Source organism: Pteropus vampyrus, unplaced genomic scaffold, assembly GCF_000151845.1.
Source record: "Pteropus vampyrus isolate Shadow unplaced genomic scaffold, Pvam_2.0 Scaffold42, whole genome shotgun sequence".
NCBI classification, from domain to species: Eukaryota; Metazoa; Chordata; class Mammalia; order Chiroptera; family Pteropodidae; genus Pteropus; species Pteropus vampyrus.
In genome coordinates, this window is record NW_011888823.1 from 3,866,581 (window position 1) to 3,894,176 (window position 27,596).

Below are 27,596 nucleotides of genomic sequence, written 5' to 3' on the forward strand. Positions count from 1 at the left end.
TAAGATAGAAAGATTTTCTTTATTAATGACCCCAACCGTATTTCTTTAGATACAGGAGTTTTGAACTCAAATACTTAGGAGAAAACAAATTAAGATTGCATTATCCTGCAACTCATTACCAGTAACATATTGCAAAGCGAAAACAGCTTGGAAGGAGGGTAGAAGGGAAGGGGAGTGAGGGAGGGAAGATAAAGAAAAGGAATTAAGTTGATCAAGTGGAATTTTTTAATTCTTGGGAACTATGAAGTCCTTGCAAGCACAGCTCGTTTCTGCAGATTATTTTCCAAACGTGTACAAAATGGAACCAAAATGGAGAATCCCTTAAGAACCTGATGAGGTGCAACATTAAAAGCTACGATTATCCAGTAGCAAGTGTTCCAGCCTTCAGTTGCCAGCCGCTTCCTCTTCTTGTTCCCAAGAGTTAGCGGGATGAAAACGTCTTCCCCCTTCAAAAGTAGAGAGTAAGTATGAAGGCTAGTTTTGGGCTCACCTTTCCTTCCACCCCACACTTCTGGACTAGAGACGCTAAATACCAGATGGAAAGGTTCCTTAGGCCAAAGTATATAGGAACTTTAGGCATGGCCTAAGATCCAGCTTTCACAGGAAGGTTTCGTCAGCTCCTCCTTCCTACTGAGTACTTTGGAGTACCAGGAAATACCTGTGCTAGGCCCATGAGAATATTAAATGTACCAAGTAGATAGGGGAATCATTTGGCCAGTTTCTGGATGCCCTAGATCTGCCTGCATGTCAGACTGGGCTCAACCCTCTTCCCAGTGGAGAGTTCAGGCTCCTTCTACACGGCTTCTAGCTTTTCAGGCTGGCAGAAAGCAGGTTCCTTACAGCTTCCACCACGGGGGCAGAATGTTCAAAGAAGCAACAACCCTCAACTACACCCTGGGTTTAGAACACCTGCCTGACTTTAGGATTCTGAGCCATGGTGTCTGGTACCCAGTATTTCCCCAGAAGGGCCAGCTCTGAGAATGGGCTGGTTCTCAAAGACAGAGGGTACTTACTTGGTAAAGCAGCCCGGAAGGCAGACCTGAGAAATATAGCAAACTGGGGCAAAAATATGGGGGCTAAATTTTTTCCTGCCCTGAATGTCTTGCCCACACCCAAATGAAACCAATAAAAACTTCATGAGCATTCAATTCTGGCAGAACATTGTGGGGTGCTGACTGATCATTGGCTTCTCAGGGTCATTTCTCATGGTGGGCCCGCCACGCTATTTTGTGCTGCCCATGGTTCTGCAGGCCCTTCCTGTTCTGTTGTGCTGGGGGGTGGGCGCTGAGGGAGGGAGGAGTGTAACCTGGCTTCTCGGGCCCAGCCGAGCCAGTTAACTCCTATCTGCCAATAGTGACATGGTCTGGTTTTCAGGATGGATGCAGTTGTTTGCACCCCCCTTCTCCTTTCTGGGGCCCACCTCTGCCAAAGAGAGGTCATGAGACAGAAAAAGGCAAAGTTGCTCTTTCAAAGTCCCAGGAAGGTTTATGGACAGTTTATTCATTTCAAAGACTCACCCTTTCCCAGTCCCAATAGGACAGGATGTTGCTCCTGCCCCTTGGACAAGTACACTTGCTCTGCAGTGACCCTCACGACCCCCTGTTGGCTGTGTAACAGGGTGGGGGAGAAAGCCTATGGTGGGACACTGGGCAGTGACTGCCTGGTAGGCTTGTCTCTTGAATAGAAAGCAGTTACAGGACTAAAGGTAATGCAGGCAGCCCTGTGACTATTTATGATGCCCAGTGTTTGATGTGACAAGCTGGCCAGGACAAGCTTCCTTCTGCTGTCCCTAGCTGCTGGTTCACCTCCCAGCCTCTGCTGAACTGCTTTCTCCCCACTTGGCCCTGTAAGTGGCACAAAATTGCCTCGCATTGAAGGTCAACAAGGTTGCCTGGTGAGAAAGGCACTTCTGTGGAAAGCAAGCAGGGACAGGGGAACTTGTAAACTCCAGGACGGAGACAGCAAGAACATGTGTGTCTCTCCTGCTTCCCCACCATTACTGTTTTCCCCCTCATCTTAGGATAGGCACGAAGCTGCAGAGCAGAGGGAATGTTGCCGCCACGGCATCTGGATACCTCTCTCTAGGCAGAGGATCTAGTCTAGCTAAAGGCGGAACAGCACTCCTTAGGCTCTGGGAAGTAGGTTCAGAGCTACTACAGAGAAGGGCCTTTAGTACCAGTTTCCTAATGAGAGATGGGCAGTCCCTAAAGCCTTTGCCTAAAGAAGTCAGGAGTGACTTTAACTGCTCTGTATGCATCTTTGATGTTTTGGATATGGAAAACTCTGTTCAGATAGCAGAAACTAACTTGGCAGAAGAGGCCTCTCATGCCAGGGGAGCTTCACGTGAAGCCTAAGCACACCACGCCTTCCAAGGGTTACCTGCAGGAGTACTGAGTGTTGGCAAATACACTGGCTCTGAGGGGTGTGGGGTCAGGGTGCTTAATTCGCCTCAAGACTTTAGCACAAATAAGCACATATCACCTGAGAACAGAATTGTCTAAACTATACCAGAAGGGGAAACAAGATCTGGCACCTTGCACAAAGACCCAAATGTCTAGGCTCTAGGCACACGGAGCCACACACTCAACATTTCCATTCCTGACAGAGACAACTTCCTCTCCGCTGAGAAGCAGAACAGGACAAAGAACACTTCAGCGAGGGGAGTTTCCAGGCCTATTTACTTAACTAAATGTTGTTAAGCAAATTACTCCATTTCTCCAGGAAGACCTTCAGAAGGACAAGCTGACTTTTCAACTTAGGCCCAAAGAAAACACAACTTATCCTGGTAAAAAGGTCCCTTTGTTTTTTTTCCCATCTGCCATTCTCTTAGCTCACAAAGATGTGGAAACAAGGAAACCCAGACCCACCCATTTGGAAGTGAAAACCTGTTCACCCCATCGTTAGTCTGTCAGGTAGCTAGCTACAGGCCCGACCCTGCTGTCTCACACATAGCTGCTGCCCAGGTCCCTGAAGGGCCAAGCCACCAGCACCCACTATTTTCTGCTCAGTAAGCCCGGGAGAAGGTGGTCCTGCTGCGGGCCTGCCCTACTTACGTGATTGTTTTCATTTCTTTCTTCTCGGCATCTGGGCGTGCACGGTTCAGCACCTTGAGGAAGTCGGATGTTTTTGCCCGCATACGTGTGTGAATATAGGCCTGGGGGCAAATAAAACAAGTATTGAAGCAGAGCCATGTTCTGGAAAGACAGCTTTGCTTTCATAAGAAGTTACCAGGAAGGTTTGGGAGCACAGACCCTGGGATTGACACAGAGCCTTGCAGGGAAGCAGGAGGGGCAACCCTTTGCGGAGACATATTTATTCACCTCCCTGCTGCGGGGAGTGGTGGTGGTGGTGGTGGTGGGGAGCTGAAGAAAGACCATTTCTTGTAACCTCTAGAACCGTCCGCTCCGAGCTCATAGCAACAGTATGGACTACAGGAATGACTGTTATCAACTCTGGTGGAGAGAATGACCCGGAGCACAGGGGCTGAGGTGCAGCGGCTCCTCTCACCTTAGAGCACTTGATGTGGTAGTGCAGGTAGTCCCGGAACGTGTGGATCAGGTTGATGGTGTTGTCTCGAGCACTGGCGTTGGTGTGGCGAGGGAACAGCACTGAGGGTGGAAGCACAAACAAGGCATCGGTACATAACACCAATACCACAGAGCGGGAAGCCCAGTAGCCCAGTCACCTCTCGACTCTCTGCTTAATATAATCCACTTGTTACATCATGCCCAGGCTTTGTCAGGGTTTTCTCCTTGAGACGATACAGGGATAAACACCATAACCAGGGCAGGTGCCAGTGAGTGCAAACGGAGGATGCTGAGAAAAAGGGAGATGATGGTAGAAAACCAGGACTCATCAAGATAAGGGTGTGGTCCTGGACATTCATCTCAGATCTGAATTCTGTGGCTGTGCTTTCTGAAATCTATTCCCTCCCTGCCACATATGCACTAGCTCCTGCCTCTGCAAGGTGATACTACTATCTGGAACTACTGTCTGTAATTATGGAAAAAACACTTTAAGAAATCAGGATGAGGAAACAAAGCCTGCGTGTCCCTAGGCCCTTGGCACTAAAATAGAGTAAGCCTTCAGAGAAACCAGATTCTAGAGAAGACCCTGTATGTCTTGGTAGTGAAAAAGAAATAAAGACCAGAACCCTCTTGATGAAGGCAGGCAGAGGCTGCTTTGGCTGGGAGCTGAGAAAGGCCCTTCCCGCAGCACCAACCGCCGAAGACCCGTGCAGGCATTTGGCCTTCTGCTCCTGGGCGGACCCGCACCCTCTCCCCTTATTGAATCCTCTCTATTTTTCTGCACCATCTCTACTCAGTGGTCTCACCATCAGTAAAATCTTCCAAGTATAAAGTTTCGCTAAAATGAAAAGGAATGCCTCACAGAAAGGGTGAGACTATAGTGTCACTTTGCCCTGAAAAGTGAACACCACAATAGGAGATAACTACACTGCACAGAACCTAAGATGCTAATGACTGTAAGTTTACCAGCAGTTTATGTATCATAAAGATATGCTGTCAATTAAACTGTGACATGCCATGAATTGTAAGCTACTTCCCAACCTCAAAGGTAGTAATGTGAAAAAAAATGTGTAGCTTAGATTTAATGAAACAGTCAACTCACTCATCACCAAAAAACTGGAACATCTTTGCCACTGAGGTCAACTGAATAAAACTTCACAAAGGGAGACATTTTGGTGACATCAGGTACAGTGTGTGAATGTGTTGTTATTCCAAACTACCAGCAATAACAATGATCCAGCTCACCAGGCTCAGTAACTGTAAGATGGGAAGACCTGAATTTCTTCAGTGGAAAAGTGGAGTGAGTTATGGCTGGAGCTCCAGCTTAATAAGAAAAAAACAAAAAAAGCCAAATGACAGAGTTCCTACCCAGATGCTTAGCAATGCTTAAGGTGGTCCCAACTCCTAATACGCAGCATGAGAGGCTATCTTTTTTCTTTTGGACTTAAGAACAGGAAAAAAGAGAGACAACAACTATACAGAAAGAGCACATGACCTATAATTAGTGTCCAGTGACACCCCTCCTATAGTCGCGGCAATGGCAATAGGAACAATTTGGTGTGTCTGCTTTTGCCCCACTTAACATTTTAACAAATGACTGTCCAGGTTCAGGCAGTGTGCAGTATGAATGCATCAAAGGCGCCCAAAAGTGGCAATCCCACCCTGCTTACCAAACGTAATATAGCCGATGTTGTCACCCACGGCAGCATCGGTGTCTTTCAGCTCCAAAGGAGGTTCCCTGTGGCTAAAGAGGACCTGTGGGGCTGTGTGGCTGGCTCTGCGTCCTTCTTTGAACTCCTGCCAGGATAAAGTAAAAAGAAACCAGAAGAGAATCTGGTGTAAGATGATGGCAACTTACAGCATGGGGTTTGCTGTACGGGGTGTGACTCCTGTAGAAAAACCACCTACACCTAGTGTTAAATATTCCAAGTGCTGGCTGCTATCAATGCACTTCGGATTCACAAAGGAGAAATCACAAAGTACTTAACAAGTCCGATGTTCAAAATGTGGTGAAAAGCAGTTAATCCTTTTCCTTTTCTCTTGGAGTATCACGTGATAAAATTATATCTGAGACTAAACAAATAAATTCCAAAGCACTGGGAGAACCAGATTACACTTAGGCTAAGGACTATTACTCATTAATTTCTTTAAATTTAATGTGAAAAAGGTGATATTTTTCAGGAAACCTTTAAAATTTCAGGGTGAATGGAACCCAAGCTTTAGCTTGGTTAATACTTCCAGACAAAGTCTTAACTCTTTTCTTTGCATATAAAAAAACCCCTGATGAGCTGACCAATTTTCCGTCATCCACCTTACCCTCATCATCTCCACTTCTCCCAGTTTCATCAATATCGTGCTTTCTCTGGGTTCTGGGAGTTTGCACACGTCTCGTTTCACTGAAATATCTTAGATCTTATTACTGTTTAGAATTCGTCAATCAGAATTTTACACCAAAATGTAAGCCCTTCTTAGGGGCAGAAGACAACAGTTAAAGAAACTGAGCTGTGTTAGTATTCACTAAGAAAAGGGCACCATTGACATGAGAAATGAAAGGCTGATTTTTGTATTCTGGCTCTTGAATGGCCCTGGACTACATAGCTACCACTCAGCATAAGGACTCATTACCCTTAACAAAATGTACTCATCAAACTACAGCAAAGTGACTGAGGCTGTGAAAATCAGCCATTCCTTCTCTGTTTGAATCTCTAAACCTCAAGCTTTTCCAAGCTGCACATTCTGTGCAAATAGATAAGTGATGCAAAGCAACCCTGTCTCTACCCAGATCTGCAAGAACAAAACTAGATTTTCCAGTGATGCCAGTAAAACTGGATGGTCTAAATACACCGAGTGATGGCTGAGGGATAAAACCAAGGGCTTTCCGTGGCCTGAGTTTTATGAGCACGAAAAGTACATTTAAATAGCCGCTGGGCCTGCAGTGCTCTTCTACTGCTGCTCCAATCTGACCTCTTTTATAACGCCACCCCTGGCTGCCTGCTCGCTCGGTGGCATTCTCATTGCTTTTCCACAAACCTTTACTATGATACAGCATTATTCATTAATGCAGCTGGCTTCCCTACCAGCTTGTGAGTTCCTCAAGCCAAGGATTCTGCTTTGTCTATCTATTCCTCTGTCCTTCAAAGAGGCTGTCAAGCACATGGCTTGCTGAATGAAAGAAAGCACTTCTGGCTGACTTAGTGTCATCACACTGTAAAGGAACAAGCAGAAACTGTTTCCATTTGCAGGTAGGAAGAATGTCAGCAAGCCCTCAACTAATTAGTGGCAAAGGAAGGATACCATCTGAGGAGTTCTAAGGCTCAGTCTGGGATCTTGCCTATTCCACTGCCCTCACTCCTGAGCTGACTTCTAAAGGTGAATAATAAATTAACATAACTGGGTTAGGTTAGCTCCCTTTTGAATTTTGTTCTCCAAAGGAAAAATATTTGGAGAGGCAGGGAAGGAATTGATATCATTTGAAAATGAAAATTTATGAAGAAAAGCCTGTGAAATTGCCCATTTCTAGAATACACCTTTCATTCAAAGGGGTTGGGAGGTTTTCTATGTATTGATTTTACTCTTCAGTTCCAGGGAAGAAAAGAGAACAGATAACAGTCTGCCAGCATTCTCTGGTATTTAGTAAGTTTCTCAAATGCTCCAATTCAATTACGCATGTGGCATTCATAACCAGATGGGGTATATGTAAACCTGTGGTGACTTAATACCATTTCATCAGTTCTGTATATGAAAAATAATACATTTAAAACTTGGTTAAGAATATACAGTACTTCTAATTTGGGACTATCCTTTAGCTAAGCTCATGTCTTTGTTTCTCTCTCTTAAATAACACTTAAAAACCAACTACCCAACCAATCAACCAATGCAAATAGCTTCATTACGGTCTTTGTTGCATATGTATCAGCAATAATGCCTTTCTCCCCCCCACCCCCGCCTACGATGTCTTGAGTATCATGATACTATTTCTCTCTTCCATCAAAACATAATTTATTCTATTAGTTCAGAGTAAATCCAAATATTTACAGGAATTTAGTATATCATGCAGGTAGCATCTTAAATCAGTGGTATGAACATGGTCTTTTAAATAACTGCTACCGGGACCAGTGGGTAGTCAGGGATGAATGAATGGGTCCATCCTTCATGCCACATACTCCAAACCGATAGTGTATTTATGTGTAAAATGAAGGTGTAAAAATTCTAGGAAAATAACACAGGTAAATTTCTTTGTAAACTTGAAGTAGGAAAGGAATTTCTAACTATGACTCAAAGTCCAGAAGCCATAAAAGAGAAGACAGATCAATTCAACTATGTGAAAATACACTTCTGCCTTGAGGGGGAAAAAAAACCCCACAAAGTCTAATGACAAAGTGAAGAAAAATGTGCAACTCTTATCATAGGCTTATCTCTCTAGCATATAAAGAAAATGGGAAGATCAATAACCCAACAGAAAAATGGGTTAAAGACATAAAGAGACATCTCACAGGAAAAGAAAAACAGCCTGCAACATAAGAAAAGATGTTTTAATCTTGTTTTAACCTTGCTCATAAGAGAATACAGATACCATTTCTAACTTATCAGATTAGCAGAAATCCAAAAGTTTGAAAACACACTCTGGTGAAATGGGCATTCTCAAACATTCTGCGTGGGAGGGAAAAATGGTACAACCTCTATGGAGGTGAGGTTTAGCAATATCTACCAAAATTACTGATTCCGCTTCTGTTTCCAGTTCAGGAAAATATCTTATAGCTATAACCACATATGTATACAGGTAGCAAGGGTCCTCAAAATAACATCATCCCAACTGCCTATGAGGCAGACTGCTGTCTGGCCCCTGAACATACAGAAATCGCGGTTTCCACTTAACTTTTCTTAGTTACGAATGTGACTTTAATATTTAATAATATGAAAAAATTCTGGTTTACTGCACTCTAATTTCCTTTTTTTTTTTTTTTTTTAAGGTGAGGCAACCCTTGGTTGACCTCACAGATTGCAAGGACCTTGTCAGCTCACAATCTCTTATTTTTTTATTTTTTATGCCTACAGCACCTGGTCTTCCTAGGTGGTCTCCCATCCAAGTACTAACCAGGCCTGACCCTGTTTAGCTTCCGAGATCAGACAGGGATCAGGCTTGTTCAGGGTAGCATGGTCGTAGACTGCACTCTAATTTCTGAAAATGTTGTTCTTAATGCTTCTCACGGAATGGCACTGAAATGATGACATCTACCAGACTTTCTCTAGTGCTTGGCTCATATGCCTACAAAGATAATGTCCCAAAGCCAAGCACTAGGCCGTCTGTGTGAGTAGGGAATGGGAACTCCCTGTCTTTTTCTAAAGGCAGTAAGCATCCCTCAGAGTTTGTCTGTCAAATGACAAAAGCAGATATGTTCTGACTGGGCTAGAAGTGTATGCAGGCATGGGAAAACCCACAAAGGCCCATGGCAAGCAGACTAGTGACCATGAGATCTTCAAACAGCATCCTAGGTCACAACACTCTGCGCTAGGCACCCACTGTTCTTTCTCCTAAAAGGTTACAATAACTAGGCCCAGGAAAATGCTCAGATGATTTGTTCTGGGGAAAAAACCCAGCAAACTTAAGTCCAGGTTTCTATGGTCACTTCAAATAAATTGCCCCAGTCTTTGACTTTGGAGAGTGAGGCAGGGCAGATGGCTTCCTGAGCACAGCCTTTTCACATTCCCAGACACCATATGTGCCTGAATGGTGCCAGGCCAGTGACTAACTGGAGATACTGTCAGGGCAAAAATGTAGACACAGTTTTCTCTTTCAGACAAGTCTGCTACCACATGTACTTTGAGGGAGGAGTTTACATTCATATGCAAAAAAAAAAATATACAAAATTCTCCTAGGGAACAAATCTCCAGTACACTCTCCAAGATCAGATCTGTTTAAAGTATAAAAATAAGCTAAGATGTCATGTGAAACAAAATGGAAAAAGACTGGTAAAAAAACCCAGCCAAATCTAAATATATACTTCATAGCTTTTAAAATTAGTTCGTCAGTCTGGATTTACCCCAATTTCTGAGCTACCGCATTTAATTCCTGTCAATTTTGCATAAAAACACATGAAATGCCTGTGCAGAGGCTTACAGTTAGGACTCAAGATATATATATATATATCTATATGCGTGCACACACACACACACACACACGCTTTCATAAAATTTAGCACTCTCAAATGCTGAAGTGTCAATATCCCAATTTTTCTGCAGAGACTCCAAAATTATAGTTTCTGATTAATTAGCCTAAATACGAAAAGCTATGAGAGATGGATCAAATTGAGGATTATTTCTGAAGATTTCCCTAGCCACTTAGAAAGGCTACACACATGTAAAGTATCCTCACTATATTAAGCGCAACTATCTTTCAACTGCTTGGCAAAAAAGATTGTGTCTCAGAATTCTTAAATCTCATCGCCCTGCCAAGGAACAGAATGAATGTACAAAAGTTGTTTTGAAAATGTGACCACTGTACTAGATTTTGAATGCTGAGCCATCTCAGAAGAAACCAGCCTGGATACCACATTACCAATGAGCTCTCATGTCCTAGAGCCAGGAACTGGTTAGCAGATAGCATGACAAAGCCACAGTGGGTGTACTATATCAGACTTGAGTCCAACTGCACCAGAAATCCAATGACAAAATGTCCTGCTACACCCCACCACTCTTCTTAGTAAACAAGCTTCTCCTGAGGGAGACACTCTATGGTGACACTGGTCAAACCCAGGCCAATTCTCTTCACTATCAGTTCAATAACTCTACCCTATTAATGCATTATCTACTACTTCAGAATTTTCCATGAACTCCATTCTGAAAGGACCTTAGGACTAAACCAAGAACAGACCTTGCTAGAAATCTGAGGAACACAAGAGGGCAGGAAACGTGACCAACCTTTGAATCAAAGACCCCCATGGCGGGAAGGATGCTTAATATTTAGTCATATTGTTAGTATGTTCAATACTTAACCCTCTAGTCCAGTCCTGCAAAAGGCTAAAATCACTAAGAAAACATTCAGTGAGTTTGGTGGGGGCTATTTCATTAAATCTTCAATAAGTTCCAGCATCAACAGAACTGCCAGCTCTCTTCTGCATGCTTATGTTGGGGTTTGGTGCCAAGGTATAAATCACCACACCATGGTTTTCCCCCAAGATGTCTGCTCCATACCTGCATGAACACCTTTCCAATAACCACATCGTCGTCATCCTTAAACACTGTGCTGAAGACTACTGTGACTCTGTCCTTTTTAGATTCAACATACCTGAGGGGGAACAAAACCCATGAAAGTAAGTACAGAATCAGAATGAGATTTTGTCAAGAACTTGATCTGCAAGTGAAATAGGAGGATAAAGTCATATATCTTTTAAATTATAAAAAAAGGCATGCCAAGTGAGACTAAGTAGCTATGGCCAACAAATTCCATGCCCTAATAAATTCCATGGCCAATAAACGCATGCCCTAAAAGAGGCCAGAGATGAAAATCACCCAAAGAAGATATTATTAACTTTGTATGGTATGACATGTAATCTAGAGTTAGTGACTCTTAGAACTCCACTTTAAAAATTTTATTTCTGGGTAGTGTTTCCATAGTGTAGTGGTTAGCACATCTGCTTTACACGCAGAAGGTCCTGGGTTCAAGCCCCAGGTAGAGTCATGAACCATACCCTGGGTGCACCAGGCCCCCCGAGTGTGCCTGGGGTACCAGGCCCCGAGTGTGCCTGTGAGCATGTGAGAGGAGACGCCCCGCCTTCAGAGATCTAGTTCTTAAAGGGAAACGGCAACATCCATAGGTCAGGGGTAGAAGTGAGTGGGTGGGTGGGGGAATTAAAGAGAGGGAAAAAAAATTTATTTCTGTATATACTATGAGATTCGTAGTATGCAGATGATCCAAGACTTGCAATAACACAGAACCTAGGGTCCTCCCCGTCTGCCTCTTGATTACTATATTACTGAAGGGGGCTCAGAATAGTGGTGCTGTAAAAAAAAAAAAAACACAAAACAAAAAACAAAAACCAAATTACTGGATCCTCTTTTCATCTTTTGCCAACTTTCAATATCTGCAGGCTAGGAGAAGTGGTCCTTTTTTCCCCCATCATCTATTTCCTGGCTCAAAGAATTTGAGAAAGACATTTCAGGGGGGTTCGCATGATAGAGTCTAAGGTCTGACCTAGCTGTATGTCTTTCAGTAAGCACATGTGACAGCCACACCCAGGCTTCAGGATCAATTCTATACTCACATGGTCTCATCATCCCTATAATGGATAACTGCCCTGTTCTCTCCTTCCTTGCCCTCTTCTTGGAACTGAAAGTATTTCTCAAAGACAGAGGCAAAACAATTTCGTTTCAACATGCCGGCCTGATGCACAATGGAATCCTTGGATGCAGGCAGATTTTCAAGGTCATATAGCAAAGAGACATTGTATCCTGGAGGGGAAAAAAACACCCAGCAGTTACATTAAAAAAAAACTTTTCAAGTTCTAATGACATTTTCTTTTTGTCTCAGTGATCATACTTTTAGCCTCAGCAGAATGCTATCAATTCCCATCTACATACATTATAGGACAAATGAAGTAAAATAAAACCTTTATTCTTATAATAACACTGTAAATATATATAGCTAATTAACAAATGCTATGCAAAAACTGAATCAATATCAAAGATGACCGATTACAAATAAAGAATGGAGGAAGTCATACTGAGAAATTTGACTAGAAATTTAGTGTTCCAGACACAGCTGTGAAGGTGACTATATATATGCTATCAAACTACAGTATGAGTTACATATTTTTCTCTCGTGGTTTAATGTACTAAATGCCAACATGGTTGCTGGGTTGCTTTCTGTTAATAAAATGTACTTCCTTTGTGCTATCACAAACCTTGTGTGGAAAGAGGAAAGATATAGAAAAATCTAGGGGAAAAAAATTCTCCTCCCAGTAGCTTTCATTTGTATACACTGTAAAAATTTCAAAGTGTTTTAAAAATATTTCATTTCATTTGATCTCCATAAGAATTCTTTGAAGTAGGCAGGTCAGATATGGTTATTCTCATGTTAGAGAGAGAGAGAGGTTCAAAGTTCGTGACAAATGCAGCGTGACAGAGAGGCAGAGGCAACTCTACTTGGAGATGAACAGAACTGGGTCCAAATTCTGGCCTTGCCACTTTGTGACACTGGACAAATCGCCTAACATCTACAATTCCTGCAACTATTCAAAAAGGGGTGGTGAGATAGGGGGGGCTGTTAGGAGAATTAAGAGGATGTACAGTATTTAGTGTCTGGAACAGAGATGGTCATCAATAAATGGGGCAGAACAGGACTGAAATCCAAATTTGCTGACCACTACACTATTCTGCCTCCTTACAGCACACTGAGCACAAATTCCAGCAAACAAGGCTGGGCACTTGATTATATAACAAAACAAGTAATATGTGCCAAAAAGCGATGATTTTGCAAGAATATCTGTATTATCACTGAGGATTATTTCATATTCTAGGCAACTGATGGGAATACTTTTCCCAGAACTGCATGAATTTCACATTGCCGAATATCTTAAGTCTTTATGCAGTACTTTGCTACTATTTTTTTCCCAAGAGCATTTCTGAGGTCTGTTTTTGTTATTGTTGTTGACGCTATTCTTATTGAGAGCATGGGCTATCAAAATCTCTGTTCTAGATAGTGCTTAGCATTTTTGGCCCTCCAATATTAAATAATATCAACCACCATTCCATTCCGGGGATCTGAAAATTGGATAAGCAGACTACATGATTAGATAAAAAAAGAAAATGTTTAAAGTTGAGGTTTGCTAGTTTTATCACGTCTTGGACTTCTGGCTAAGATCAAGTGAGATTTGCTAGTTTTAAGGTGCCAAATAAACTAAATAAAACTATGAAGTCAGACCTTGGTAAGGCTTCTGACATGATGAAAAGAACATAGCGAGGATTTAGAAAAGTAAAAATCTAGTATGGCCTACTGAGTTCTCCAAACTTACCTAGATAAATCCATACAAAAAAAGAGACTACTTTCACGTGTACTGCACTTGAAAGTCTGCAATCTGGCACTGTCTGTGCTTTAGCAGGAAGTGGAAGAGAAGGCCCAAGGACAGAAACATAAGCTGTGTTATACTCCAGTTGTTTTGATAGATTTCAGAGTCTGAGTTGTAAGAAGTATGCTCAAGAGTTCCTACATGATTTTTCTGTTCTAGCTGTTTCTTTTTGAAATTCCTTGATTCCTCTTAAAGCCTACTGTTATTTACCTTTTGGTTTTTACTTCTGTGATACACTAGTACCATCAATTTGGAGATTAACATATTGCAGTATTTTTTATTGACTGCAGTCAAAAGCTCCCATCCACAAATACTCCTAGCAGCAAATTATATTCCAAAGGCAGCTTTTTGTGTTTTGTTTGCAGAGCGGCATATAAAATACGCAGGAAGGTATTCTAATGGGAGTGGTAAGGCAGTGGCATGTTGTAAAAAAGTAAAAAAAAAAAAAAAAAAAAAGAAAGGAAAAGAAAAGAAAAAAAGGTTGGGGGGAGGAAATAAGCTAGCAAAAGTAACTGCTGTTAAAAGAAAGTGACTTGACACACCTTCCTTCTTAAAACAATGTGCTAATGAAGGTGCTACAGCAACAGTATTTGAGTAACGAGCATTATGCTCAAATGGTTTTATTACTTGGAACTGACTATGGGACTCAGCTGAATGCCCTAGAATTTGAGACTACCACTTAATCACAGGGATGAAAATATTGTCCAGTTTTTCCCACTTTAAATTTCCTTTAAAGCAGTATAGCTAGTAGAAAGTAGCTATTCTAATCAAGGATGGCCATGGTGCTTTGTAATTCCTCTGGCCACGAAGGAGGAAGCGATCATTTATTAAAAGAATGGATTTAGTATCTAAAATTTTTGTTACTTGAAAATGTGAGAATAGTTGTGAATATTCCTTTTTCTTCTCCAAATGTGCAGTGCACAGAAAAAGGTGTTAGTAGGGGTTGGGGGTGGAAATCACTGTTTGCTTAGTCTTCTCAAAAGGCATTTAATCATAAGCAAACAAAGGTGGCTCTCTAGCTGAAAGGCTAAGGAAGTATCAATTGGCCCCTTTAAGTAAATGTTAAAAACATACATGAATTCTGTACATCACACTGTGTACTATTACTAGACAATGCAAAGCCCTTCAAAAGCTATTTTTATGGAGAGAGTTAAAGTGGGACTGGGCTCATGCAGAAATATTTGTAAAAGGAGTAATATTTAAACAAAATCCTTTGGCTGAAAAGAGCATAGTACAAATAGGACAGGTCTCTTTCCGTGTCATTGCACAGTCATGCACGTCACTACATACCTGATTCTGGATTTACCAAGAAACTCCCGTACACTCTCTTTAGTAACTAGAAAATACAAACACAAATGTTAATCCAAAAGCCACGATAACTTTATAATTTTTAAAGAACTGTGCTTGCCAGCCTTCTCCTAAACCAGCATTCTTCCTTTCATTCGGTAGATGGGAAACTGGATACAAGAAGGGGAAGCAGATTTATTTGAGTTACCATGCAAGTCACTCACAGAACTGAGATTAAATCCAAAAGGTCAGTCTATGATCCATTTTTCAATCAAGCTCATTCTTTACTCTTTCAGGATTCGGTCACTCCCTTTACATGTTCTCTGTTCTACTCCGGAACATACACAATACATAATCGTCTTGTTTTCAAGAGAGCAGAAGGATGCCAAACGCCAAGTATAGATGTTAGTTATCAACCAATTACAGGCCAAATCATTAGCCCAGGTGAATGAAGAGATAAAACCAGAATTATTGGAAACTGATTCCAGTTAGCCTGCTTATTTTGTAAGCTTTAAAATTATTTAGCTCAGCACCAGCTTTAAGGCAAAGACAATGGATAATTAAATCATAGCCAGTTATTTATGCTGGTGGGTTCACAGAAGATAGTACTCTCTAAATGTCTTTTTTCCCAAAACCAACACTTAGAGCTGGCTACTTTCTAGCATTTTGGAGTAAACGATAAAAGCTTTTTACATATTCCTTATTTTTTCTGTGCTAGTGTGACTGCTTCATCTGGTGGAATTTGTTCCTAAATGGACATGGTTTAGGAAACAAACTTTATTTTGGAAAGAATAGTTCTGACTTAAATGTTATACAGGACACATTAAGCAGCAGAAAGACAGCTATTGGGAGACCCCATTAAAATCACTAGAATTTAATAACCTTTTTGGTATTTAGTAGTTTTTATATATTTAAGAGGCAAAACACAGTCATGGCTTATTACTAACTCTCATTAAAAACTTATACTTTGGGAGGGAAGGTATCATCACTATTCCATAAGAAGGTAAAACTGAGGCCAACAGACTAAACCTGAGTAGTATAACAGGGTTTCGTCTCGAGGTATCTAGTCAATTTCTGACACTATCTCACCACAAACACACTAATGATCACCTTATATTTTCTGGGATACCAAAAAAAAGACAAGTTAACCAAATTACAACTAAACAATAGAAAAAACTTTTAATTATCTAAGTTATATATATGCATGTTTTAAAGAATTTCATTAGCCAGAGAAAACCACTGAGAACACAGGCAGCACTGAAGTGGAGATCCACGTGAGCAGGTACTCTTGTTCACTGTCATGGTCTCAGTGCCCATATACTTGCATACGAGAACATGCAGTAAACAGATGTGAATGAATATCAATGTTTTTCTTCAAATCTTATTTTCAATGTACTCTCTAGATATTCCAAAAAAAAAATCAGCAGCAAACCATATTACTTTAAGTCCCATTTAAAAAAATTATCACAGTGAGGTTCTCCACACCTCCATTCATTAGTATTTTTTAATATTCACATATTTATTGAATCGTTCCAATCTCAAAACTCGAATAATAGAGTGAACTTCAAAGCACGAACTAGTGCTCACATCTGTTTGTACGAGGCAAAAGACAAATAATGCCGCATGTAGTTCCTATTTGGTGACCATAGAGCCACTGTGAGGTATCTCTTTTACAGAAGAGGAACTGAAGGGAGAGGTTCAGGTCAGAGTTTGTTGGTGACATAGAGATGTGACCTTCACATGCCCCACATACCGCTTCTCCTACGGAGTTTTGGGAGAAAAGTAACATGCACATCCTGCAAGAATTTTAACTAGCATGCTAACTCTGAGCTATAATTCTATACTGGTGCATTACTGATCCTTGAAGAAAGGATAAATCAGATGTGGGAAAAACCACAGCCCCTAAGATTTAATTTAATTCCAAGTCTACTAAGTAAATATTCTGAGATCTACAAGGTTCTCAGAGTCAAATTTGTATGTACCATGTTCAACTCCTCTGCTTCCTCCCCTTGGCCAAAACAGCCAATATTTCTGTGTTTACTTCACTTGCACTTTTAACCATGGTTCACTTTTCAATTTGCACCTACTCTTCCAACCTGACACCAGGAGATGGGTGGAGGCAATCTATCAATCACCCCATCCAAGACCTTCCGACGATAGCAGCAGAGGCTTTCTGCCTTGAAAAAGGGCCTGTGACAAAGTAATAAGCTTCCTGTGGTTATCACAGATTGGTCACTGTTTAACCAACCCAGGGAGCCATTTACTGTGCATTCTGCTCCAACACTGCGAATGTCACTTACTCCACCTACTTGAGTGGGTGGGGCTGGTTCTTTGACCCTTGTGGAAGCTCTAATAGCAATGTGTTCTAGAGTTTTATTGTAAGGAAAGCACAGCCTGGAAAGATTTAAGAAATCTAGCTTAATACTTTCCCTTCCAAGGATTATTATTGTACCTAGATTTTTAAAGAGAAAGAACTGCCTAGGGAGAATGATTACACAATTTGGTTGTGTATTCAAATGCTTAACATTTCTTTTCAGGGAGTAATGGTTAATCTAAAGCAGGGACATCTTAACAGCCACTTGTTTCTTCTTGCTCTTTATCTTTAAAGAGAAGATTTAACTGCTGTCTTTTATATAATTGCTTTATATGCTTTTTATGATTAGGTCTTTCTTCTGAAGCTTTTCTTTTTCAGGTAAAATGACCCTGTATACAAATGCTCTAAATGTTTCTTCTTCCCTTGAACTTTAGAGGCAAATCAGAAAAGGTTTTGACTCCTCCCTTCTTCTCTATAGGAAAAAGCAACTGCATATGAATAACCAAGGGAAGTGACTGCCTATGGCTCTTGGTATTGTTTGGTTAACATGCAATTTTAGTTTTTAAACCAAAAAAATTATTGAGATTTGATCATATTCTTTTGCAAACAGCCTTTTCATAACATAAATGTTAAACAATCAAAATCTACTACTATTAATAAGAAAATAAAAATGGCTGTATATTCATTCACCAGATTAAGGAGAACCTAGTTTGTTAAAACTAAAAGATATTTGAAAACTGATTCAGGAACTGAGTCATACTTCCTGCTCTGAGACCCAACCACAACGTGTACGCACACTGGTGTAACAGCATTTTCTTTCTTCCATAAATGGCTCTCCCCAGAGCAAATATAGTTCAACAGGAACCAAACCTGCTACTTTAGCTATCGAAAGAAGCCAGTGAAGAAGGCATGGCCACCAAGAGTTTCATAATGCATGGACATCCTTTCTTATTTCTCCTAAGGTAGTTGTAAGGAAGAAAGAACACTTCAGAATGAAAAATTAAGATTATAAACTTTAGACAGGCTAGAATTTATATACCTACTTGACGTTATAGAAACAGAACAGAACCCACTTGACGACGTTATAGAAACAGAACAGAACCCATTCACATGATAGCTATTTTCGTACTGGTCAAAGACTATTTTTTACCACATTTTTTGAGAATTAAAGCGGTTTTTGTTTTCAATGGTTAGGGAACATTTTTATTTCTCCAGAGTAAAAAACAAGCAAGTAAAGAGCCAAAATCTTTTCTGGGAAACATCTGTCTTTACATCATTATGGAAAATGAAATCAAGAGCCCCTGGTTAGGTGAGCAAGCTGTCCAGAGTGGTCAGTGTCAGTGGGGGAATTCAGTATCATGGTTCTTCTCTGAGTGGCGAGTTGCCAATAAAAGTTGCCAACAAGAGCCCCAAGGAAAATGATGTGGAACTTACCTCATCAGCGCCATGTGCTTGAAGTTCTTTGTAGAATTTCAAAGAAATACTGACCATCACTTTTGTTTTGTCTCCATTAGGATTTGAAATATGATAGAGGACCCCATCAAAATCTGTGAGGAAAGCAAGTAAGACTGCTTATCTCAAAGTGCCTGCCTACCTGCTGTAGGCCATAAGCAAAGTCTCTCTTGTAAAAAGGAATATGAGTAAAATGGCGTTTATTTCAAATCCATGTGGGAAGTCAGCAGAAACACTGAGATAGAGCTGTCGAGTACCTATCTCTTTGCTCTTCTAAAATTACAAAGCTAGTCTTACCTTAATCACAGCTTAGTGCTGGAAGAATTAAAATTTTTTTTAACCATTTCTTAATATCAAGTATCTAGTCACGTGTTCAAATACTGTCTCAAAAAATTAAACAACATCCTCCCCCTCAAAAAAACTGTTGTCTTACTTGAATTCAGATCCAAATGAGGCGGCACATGCATCTGGTTATTTCTTAAGCTTTTAATCTATAGGCCTCCTCTCTTTTTGGCTTCTATTCTTCTACAGTACAGAGGGCTTATCCTGTGTAGTTCCTGAAACTAGGTGTGAGTGGCCATCACTTCAGGGAGAGGTGGCATGGCTGGTTAGTAGCGTGAGATGGGGACAGTGCCTGCCTCCAAGTCCCAGCACTTCAGAGCTGTAAAAAGTCTTCCAAGATTATCTAGTCAAGCACTCTTATTTTTCAGAGGGTAGCTATATAACTCAAAAGTTCACACAGCAAGTGTAGTATCAACAACCAGTTCTTTACAGGGAACAGAAAGCAGTAATATCTGACTTGCTGAACAGGTCTCTAGCATTTTCATGTTTTTCCACTAAGTCTAGTGGTAGACAAACTGAGATGATAGCTATTTGAAGACAATAACTTATTATTTCTGAATGAAAAAACCCTTATTTTGTATCACAAAATTAAACCCCAACTTCTAAGATATCAGTGGGTAACTTTACAGTGTTCACTAAACTCATGAAATAAAGACTTTAGAAAGATCTGACAATCAAGGGATAGTACCTCAAATGTCAAAGCTTATTTTAGGAACAGTTTTTTTCTATTTTTTATATTGTGCCTTCTCTTAATAAAGTTAAGATAAAGACACTTACCTGCAAATGTTACTTCTACTGCTTCTGGTTTGTTTCTGCAAAACAAAACAAGAGTCCCTTAGGAAAGATAACTATTGTTGCATGACTTCGAGGGGACTTGCAAAGGCTCTTGAGCTTAATTTAAGATCAGACCACTATGTATCAGTCTTATATTTACTGCAGACCTGAGTATACAATTAATTTTCTTATGCATCTGAACCTCTGGACTTAGTTAAGGTGGAGGATAAAAAAAAGCAGGACAGATAAAACTTTTGTTTTCCAGATACTGTCGAATCTCTGTTGTGGTTGGTGGTCACCTTCAATTCTGAATTCCCTAAGACCATGATACACACAGATTGTCTGTGTGAACGTACCAACTTTTGGTCAATGTCTCCTCCACAGGACTGTAGTGATGGGGGTAGGACATTCAGCAAGAAAACTGCTAAATAGAATGAAGCATCGTTTTAATATACTTGAGGTGAGAGGATGCTTTCAGGCCATAAAACAGAAAGTTCTTTTCTATTTCAAAGACAACCTGTAAACCCTCCTACACGTCTTTTCCCTTTCCTTTATGTCACCAAAGCACTCACCACTCTCCTTCATGAAGCTATCTTTAACTAGTTCTACCCTAGTTTTATTTTGTCTTGAAATTACAATGCTATACTTCCATAGAAAGTGTAGCACAAAACAGCACTGTGAAGCCACTGAAAACAGTCAAGACACATATTTTCCAACTTTAGCTTTTTCGTCAGGATCATGTTTTTAGACAAATACCTATACGCCTTTATTTTCTGACCTAATCATCTATAAAATGGGTGAATACAAGCGATCCTACCTCACAGAACTGCTGAAGCTAAAACAGGAGAACAGACATGAAAGAACCTATACTGAAAGGCAATGACAGCTTAATACCTTCTGTGCCATTCCCAGCTTAGCCTGGTACGTGGACATGTATCTGATAAATGCTACCGACTTATTACGTAGGAAGCATGACATAATCCTATCTATAAACAATAATGGTCAATTAACTCTCAACAAAAAGCTACTTTACATACTCTCTCCACTTCTTTAAGTCCAATGGTAGGAAACATATGAAGACTCTATGACTGTTTATCAGCTAGCTACCAACTCAAATGGGTCCACTTTATTTTATGGGCCAGCAGACAAGATAGACACATTTTCACATTTATTCCTGACTAACTTGCTCAAGACCTCGCAATTAAGTGCATAGGTTTTATACTACCTTTGCTCCCTCACACCTGTAAAAGGAACCACGAATAAGTGCCCTCCAGGGTTGCTGGGAAATAAGAGAATATATAACACTGTTTATGACTGTTTTAAAAAAAAAAGGCTGCTGCAGAGGCTAAACAATACCTTTCAAGGAAACTGGCTTCTATTGAGCATATGTTATAGTCCTGTTGAAAAATCAACCCATACAAATCACACACAAAATTCTATCCTGCATCTTCAAAGCCATTCATATGTGACATAAGAAAAGTAATTTGAATGTAAGAATGGAAGTATCAAGTGGTTTATGAAGAAGTGGAGTTCAGAATATGATGAAAAGAACTAGAATAAAATTTAAGTTGCTTCTATTCTTTCGTGGGAAACTGTAGCGAGGAGACAAAGGTAGTGAATGGCCAACAACCATTCCTCACCTCTAGAAAACAAGAGCAAAGAAGGAAGAAGTACAAACACAGCCCTACAACACATTTGAATGAGACAGTAAGAGGCTGCACGATGGGAGGAAGCACTGAAGAATACTTTTCTGGGGAAGGCTGGCTATGCCAAAGTCAGGGTGGAGGTTTATAAAGGTCCACATTGCATCACTTAAGGGGTGGTGATTGTTATGTTTTAACCTTAGGCTTTAATGCTGCCAGTGAAAGATTGAATTCCTCACTCTCCCACTTCATCAACAGACTGAGAAAAATCAACTATAAATAAATCACCTTAGGGTTCCAAGCTGTAAACATTCTGACTCTGGAATTTTGAATTTCTTTAGGCCATAAAGTTCCCTGAGCACAGATCCCCAGTGGGAGAAGTTGCTAAGATCTATACTAAGTGGTTTGCTGCTTGACTTGAGAACATTTGTCAAATCACTGCCATTAATATTTCAGTTTACTATTTATGACTTCGCAAAAGGTTGCAGAAGAGACAGGCTGCAGAGACAGCATTAGGCCAAAGGAGTCTTCCTGAGAAGTCATTTGGGAGTTAGAGGTCCAAGAACTCTGCTCTGAAAAAGAGACTGTGACCAAGATTGTGTCTCAATTCCAAGACCAGGTGTTTATTTACTTTTGTGGTTTAAAATCATGGAGCTAGGGGAGACTAAGATTGGTCTGGGAGAAAGTGTACCACTTAACAGGCCAAAAAGATAAATGGTTATTTTCTGTTCTACCATTTGCTAACGTTTCGGATAGTGGGGGTGAGTTTAATTACAGAAAAAGCAAGTCCTTCAGAGTTCTGTCACTTACTAGCTATGTAACCACAGGCAATGTTATTCAAATGTCACTGAGCCTCAGGTTCCTTTTCTAGATTGAGATGAGGTGGGTACAGCAAAGTTTCCCCAACAGTCTTATGACTAAGTTACAGATATGCTGAGATAATGATCCCCACAGCTCTTTGGGCAGCCTAGTGGCATGACCTCGAGGCTCGACGACCATTTACCCAAATGTACAAATATTATCTCCTTTAGTGTGTGTGTGTGATATATCATAAATAAAGTCAGAAATCACCAGTGCTGGGTGCCTGCACAACGCTTAATTCATGTCTACTCCCCCCGCAACTCTCAAGAGCCCTAGTTTTCTCAACCATAAATAGGAAGTGCTATTATCACAGGGGCACATTTGAAATCAAATGAACCCATGTTAAAGCTTATAGCCAAGTGCCTGGTTGATAGGTCATCAATAAATGAGTTTTTCTTCGAGGTGATATGAGAGGAGACCAGACTTGAAGCCACGGTAGGGAGAGGTTTTGGGATTATGGAAATTCCCAGAATCAGCAACTGTTCCACAGTACAAGAAGGAGAAGCCCTATTAGTGTTGGACTGTTGTAACGTTTACATCCTGGAACAAGCCAGCTGGGTAGATTCTCCAGTTTACTGACTGGACAGCATAAGACACTAAAACACATTAAATTCATTAAGAGGGTTTCAGGAGCTTTTAAAATCCTTTAGAAAAAATTTTCTTCAATCGTTTTTTCTAAGGAAGCATCTAGAATGTCATCTAATCAGTCAGTAAAGAACTCCTAGAAACTATATTATCTAATCCTCTTTTTCTCATTAAGCATTTTGGAGTTTTTACTCCCAAATGTATCCGATTCTCCACTTGGGCATTTATGTTCCTCTTCTAGTTATCCCTTCCGTGAGGTGAATTAGAAGAATCACTGAATTCTGCTATCTCACCAGAAAAGTTTTTGATCATTCTCTGAGTCTTCTATAAGGCTCTCATCATCTTCTTTGACCAAAGCCTATACAAATGGATATTAGATAAGAGGTCATTCTACTCTTTGCTTAAGCGGTATCTCAAAATATGGAAAGATCTAAAAGGCTATTCACACAGTGTCAGGAAAGTGATAAGCTCCTCCTAAGGAAACTGAGAACCACTCTAACTGGCTTTATCCTTCAAGAAAATATTTACTGAACTGACAAAATATATACAATGAGGATGCTAGGAAACAAGGATGACTAAAATGACAATGTCCCTAAGGAGTCATCAATTTGGTGGAGTGTACCTCTGGGGCTTCATGCCCAAAGCCGTCTCAAAGAGGCCAGAGGCCAGGCAGCAGTGTGTAACTACAATGACCTGTAAAAAGACCAAGCAGATCCTCTTAGCGAGTCAGCCACTACATTCCAGTTCTTCTAAATGCTTCAACAATGTCCTAATTCCGAGTCACTTCAAACCAGTCTGTCTCTCGGAGGACATATGCAGCATATTTGGGAATGAGAACAAGGTATCAGCAAGATTTAATTTATTCCTTTCTCAAATTTTCTCCTCCCACAGTTCTCGCCCACCCCAACTGGCACTGCTTGCTTACTGAGCTTCACTCCCCCTCACAGAATCACAGCGCCCCACAATATGCACAGCTGTGGCAAGAAGCCAGCACACACTTAAAATCAACAGCAATTTGCATCTGATAGCATTTCCTCAATCTTGGACTCTAGGCTCTAGCTAAGTAGACAGGCCTAGCTTCTAAGGCTGAAAAGGTTCTTCGTGTGTATATAGTAACAAAATAATTAAATTAATTTGCCAGATTACTTCTGCTTTAATTGGGGGTCTGGGTTAAGAATTCCTAAATGAAAAGGCAATGTCGTTGAAAAGACTTGTACATGAGGTTATTTGCATTGTTAAGTACAGCTTTTTAATCAGTCACATTCTTAGTTTGTAGGCTGTTGGGAAGACAACTTACTAATAATTATCATTTTGTGAGGCTATATGAATCATTCCAATAAGCCATTTTCTCAGGAGTGTGGTAGGAAAAAATAAAAAGCAATTTTGCTCGGAATGAATCTTAAGCTTTGTTGGAACAGCCTCTGAATTAAAAGGTTATCATGACCAAATGTATTCTTGAACAGTTTAGATGACAAAACTCCTCTACCCGAAGGAAGTTTGTGCTTTTACTAGGATGTCACAGGCAAGAAGATCCAACATATGAGAGGCATCATTTAAAAAAAGATCACTCTCAGAAGGAAAGCTATGGTAACTGTGTTCTGAAGTATATACTACAGAACTGTTTATAAGACTATCTCATGCTTACATTTTCAGTAGCTGGAAGAGTGTTGAGCATTAGAACTTTCTGAAATCATGGAAATGTTCTATATCTGTACTTGCCAAATTTGGCAGCTACTAGCCACATGTGGCAACTGAGCACAAGAACTGTGGCTAGTGTGACTAAGGAACTTAATTTTTATTTCACTTTAATTCTTATTTAAACTTAACTAGCCACACGTAGCTACTGGTTATTATAGGAGGACACCAGAGTTGGAAGATTCATTCTGCAAAGGGTTGCTCTGAACCATAATTTCTCCAATTGGTTTGCTGAGAAGGGTAAAGCAGGGTGGAGCTGACCTCTTCCAGGTTTCCACACAGGCAAAGCTTTTCAAATCTCCAGGGTTTCTCCTCCAAGCTACTCCATTTCCTTAATGTCTTCCTCTGATCTCTACTCCAACACATCTTACCCCTTAGCTCCTCTGTAACATTGCAAACAGGCTCTCTCAGAAAGCCCCCCCTTTTTCTGTACCTGCATGGTACTGAGCACTGATAGAATCCCAAAAATGTTTATGATTATCACACCAGTCTTCCTTTGCTGGAAGTTCTGACCTAGGAATGTGCCTTAACTACTTCACTGCTGCCTCACCTCCCTGGTATGCCTGCAAATTCACTTGGGTTTTTTAGACCCATGCTTCAGCTGGGTGTTGTAAGTGCAACCCCAGGAAAGCCCTACCTCCCTGGCCTGTATCACCATCTCTTTTCAAAGTGCTTTTCAGCAGAATATGTTTTGAGCCCACTAATTTAAAGTCATATCTTAAAGGGAAGATGGGCCAGAATAAAAGCCAAAACTTGCTGCCCTGCCCCAATATCCAACACTACTACAACATATACTTTGTAAAAAATGTCCTAGAAGTTCTAACTTATGCGTTCCAGACTTGAGTGCCTATTTTAAATCCTCTGAAATGGTTAGTTGCTTTTTTTAAGAGTAATTTTCTAAAATGAAAAGAACTGAAGTTCTGAATAAAGGGGTACATTTTGGAATCAAGTTATTAACACACAAATAGATATGAATGGAACTCCTACACTACAAGGCAAGCTTCTACTTGAAAATGCACAGGCATTTATCTTGTAGATCCGCATATAACTGCCCAGGTCTCATTCTTTACTAGTCCGGACTTGAGAATGCACTTAGATGAGCTGTAAAAATGCAGAAGTTAATTTAACTTCCTGTGTGCTACACTGCTCAAAAAAGTACATTGCAATTACCCAAAATAAGACTCTGAGCTGATTCCCTTGAACATTCAAAATGCAAAGGAACTGGTAAGTGAGGCTGAAGACAAGCAGCAAGTTAGTCTAAAATATAAGCAACTGCAGCCCCTGGCAGAAAATAATAGCAACTGTTCACTGTATGTGTTACTTCAAGGAAAGTTGTGCTTTGTTTTAGATAAAATCTGTGGCCTTATAAAAGAGATAGGAAACAATATACTCAATTTAAGCGGTGGGTTAGAAGTATTTTTTTAATGCCTCCAAGCCACAAGTTCATATGACCACTTAGAATTTCCCTTCCACCAATCCCTTCCCACCTAGGGTTCTCCAAGCACTTACTTTCCTCTTACTAGTCCCCAGTTCACCAGAAAGTTTGCACTTATTTACTCAACTATGGAACCAAGATGTGAAGCCCCATCCTCAAAGATGGGGAAATAAGGCAAAGGGATCAGCCAAAAATTAGAAGCTAAAAGCAATTTCCTGGCTCATATCTTAAAAGTATAGCAGCTTTGGGGGAGAAGACTGTCTTCTACCGTTTCCTGTGTTGGATAGAGAAGGCTGCCTTGGAAATTTGTCCTAAGGCCACCTTTGAAAAGGTCAATGGTAAAAAAAAAAAAAGGTCATCTAAGACCTTTATAGGCTTTTGAAGGCTTTCAAGCTTGCACCTGGACCAATACTACCACCGAAGAAATCACTGACCAGGGGTCTGGTAAAGAATGTAAAAGATAACCAGATAAAAGCTAGTGGGTGGGGAAAAGTGAATGAGAACCCCAGAAGAGATAAGGAAAGGGTGTGATGGGGAAACTATTAGCTTTGCTTGAGGAATGTGTAATAAAATGGCCAGTGTCTCTCACTGGGTTTGGGGAAGGGAAACTAGATATCGTGTCTTTCTGGCTGCAAGACTGGGTCTGCTTTCACTCTTCCCTCTTACTCCTTTAAACGAAACGAGGAGCTGGGGGTGGGGAGCGAGAAAGCTGGTGATGATCTGGGCTTGCGTCTTCTTCCCTCCACTAGCCCTGGGAATTCCTGAAAACTCCTTCCGACCCAATCCAAACGGGCTCTCCTCGGGTTCAGAACAATGACGGGGAATACGCAGGGAAGTGGCCCCCTGCTCGCTCCAGAGGGCAATGGGATCCTCCAGCTTGAGTTCTAGCCCAAGCTGCCCTCACATCCCACAGGTCTCCTGCCCTTTAGCACGCGCACTCCTGTCCACTCACTGCTTCCGCATCCCTCCTCTGAGCCTCTCCCCACGCATCTCTGATCCTCACCCCACCGCGCCCAACTGCCTCCCACGTTTACTCCGCCGGGGCAGTCCCCACACCCGTCCAGGTCCCCATCTCCCTCTCCCGTTGTCGAGGGTTGGGGGGCTGAACAACACTGGAGATGAACAGGGGTCAACTCTGCCTCCCTCGCCGCCCTCCGGCCCCGGGCGCGCGCTCACCCGGCGGCCGCGTTCTCGAACTTGAGCGCGAGCGTCTCCTCGATGATGCGGTTGTTCACCTCCAGCAGGATCATGGCGGCGGCTGCCCCGGGCAGGGGAAGGAGAAACAAGGGTGGGTAAGGGAGGGAAGGACGGAGGGAGCGGTCCTGCTGCTCCCTGAGGAGGGGGGCTGGGTGGGGTAGAAGGTTAGGGGAGAAGGGAAGAGGGACCGGGATGGGGAGAAAGGGAAGAAGCGCGCACTGTCTCGCGTAAGTACTGACTGTGGAGACACCCACCCACCTGACCGACCTGGCCCCAGAAGCCTGAACCCGCCTGCCGAGCCGCCGCCGCCGCCGCTGCCGCCTCACCGACAAGCCCGGTCCCCGCCCAGCCCCCGGCCCTAGCCGGCCACTTCCGCTCTCACACCCACTTCCGCTCACCGCCCAGACGCGCGGTCCCGCG

The 27,596-nt window shown here is 41.4% G+C and overlaps 1 protein-coding gene and 1 pseudogene across 2 annotated transcripts; both read right to left on the reverse strand.

The window, feature by feature from the left end:
* ARPC2 (actin related protein 2/3 complex subunit 2) lies at positions 1-27,596 on the reverse strand. Of its 2 annotated transcripts, none has more exons than XM_011358608.2 (11): positions 27,444-27,596; positions 27,156-27,237; positions 19,764-19,798; positions 18,627-18,739; positions 14,882-14,927; positions 11,789-11,975; positions 10,719-10,812; positions 5,198-5,324; positions 3,508-3,608; positions 3,054-3,154; positions 1-446 (listed from the first exon to the last, which is right to left on the reverse strand). In XM_011358608.2, the coding sequence occupies exons 2-11, from the start codon at positions 27,227-27,229 to the stop codon at positions 422-424; spliced, it is 903 nt and encodes a 300-aa protein (XP_011356910.1). In that variant the 5' UTR covers positions 27,230-27,237; positions 27,444-27,596; the 3' UTR covers positions 1-421. The 2 variants fall into 2 exon arrangements, with proteins under 2 accessions (XP_011356910.1, XP_011356911.1); XM_011358609.2 differs by having other exon boundaries at positions 27,435-27,511.
* LOC111738719 lies at positions 8,574-8,693 on the reverse strand (annotated as a pseudogene).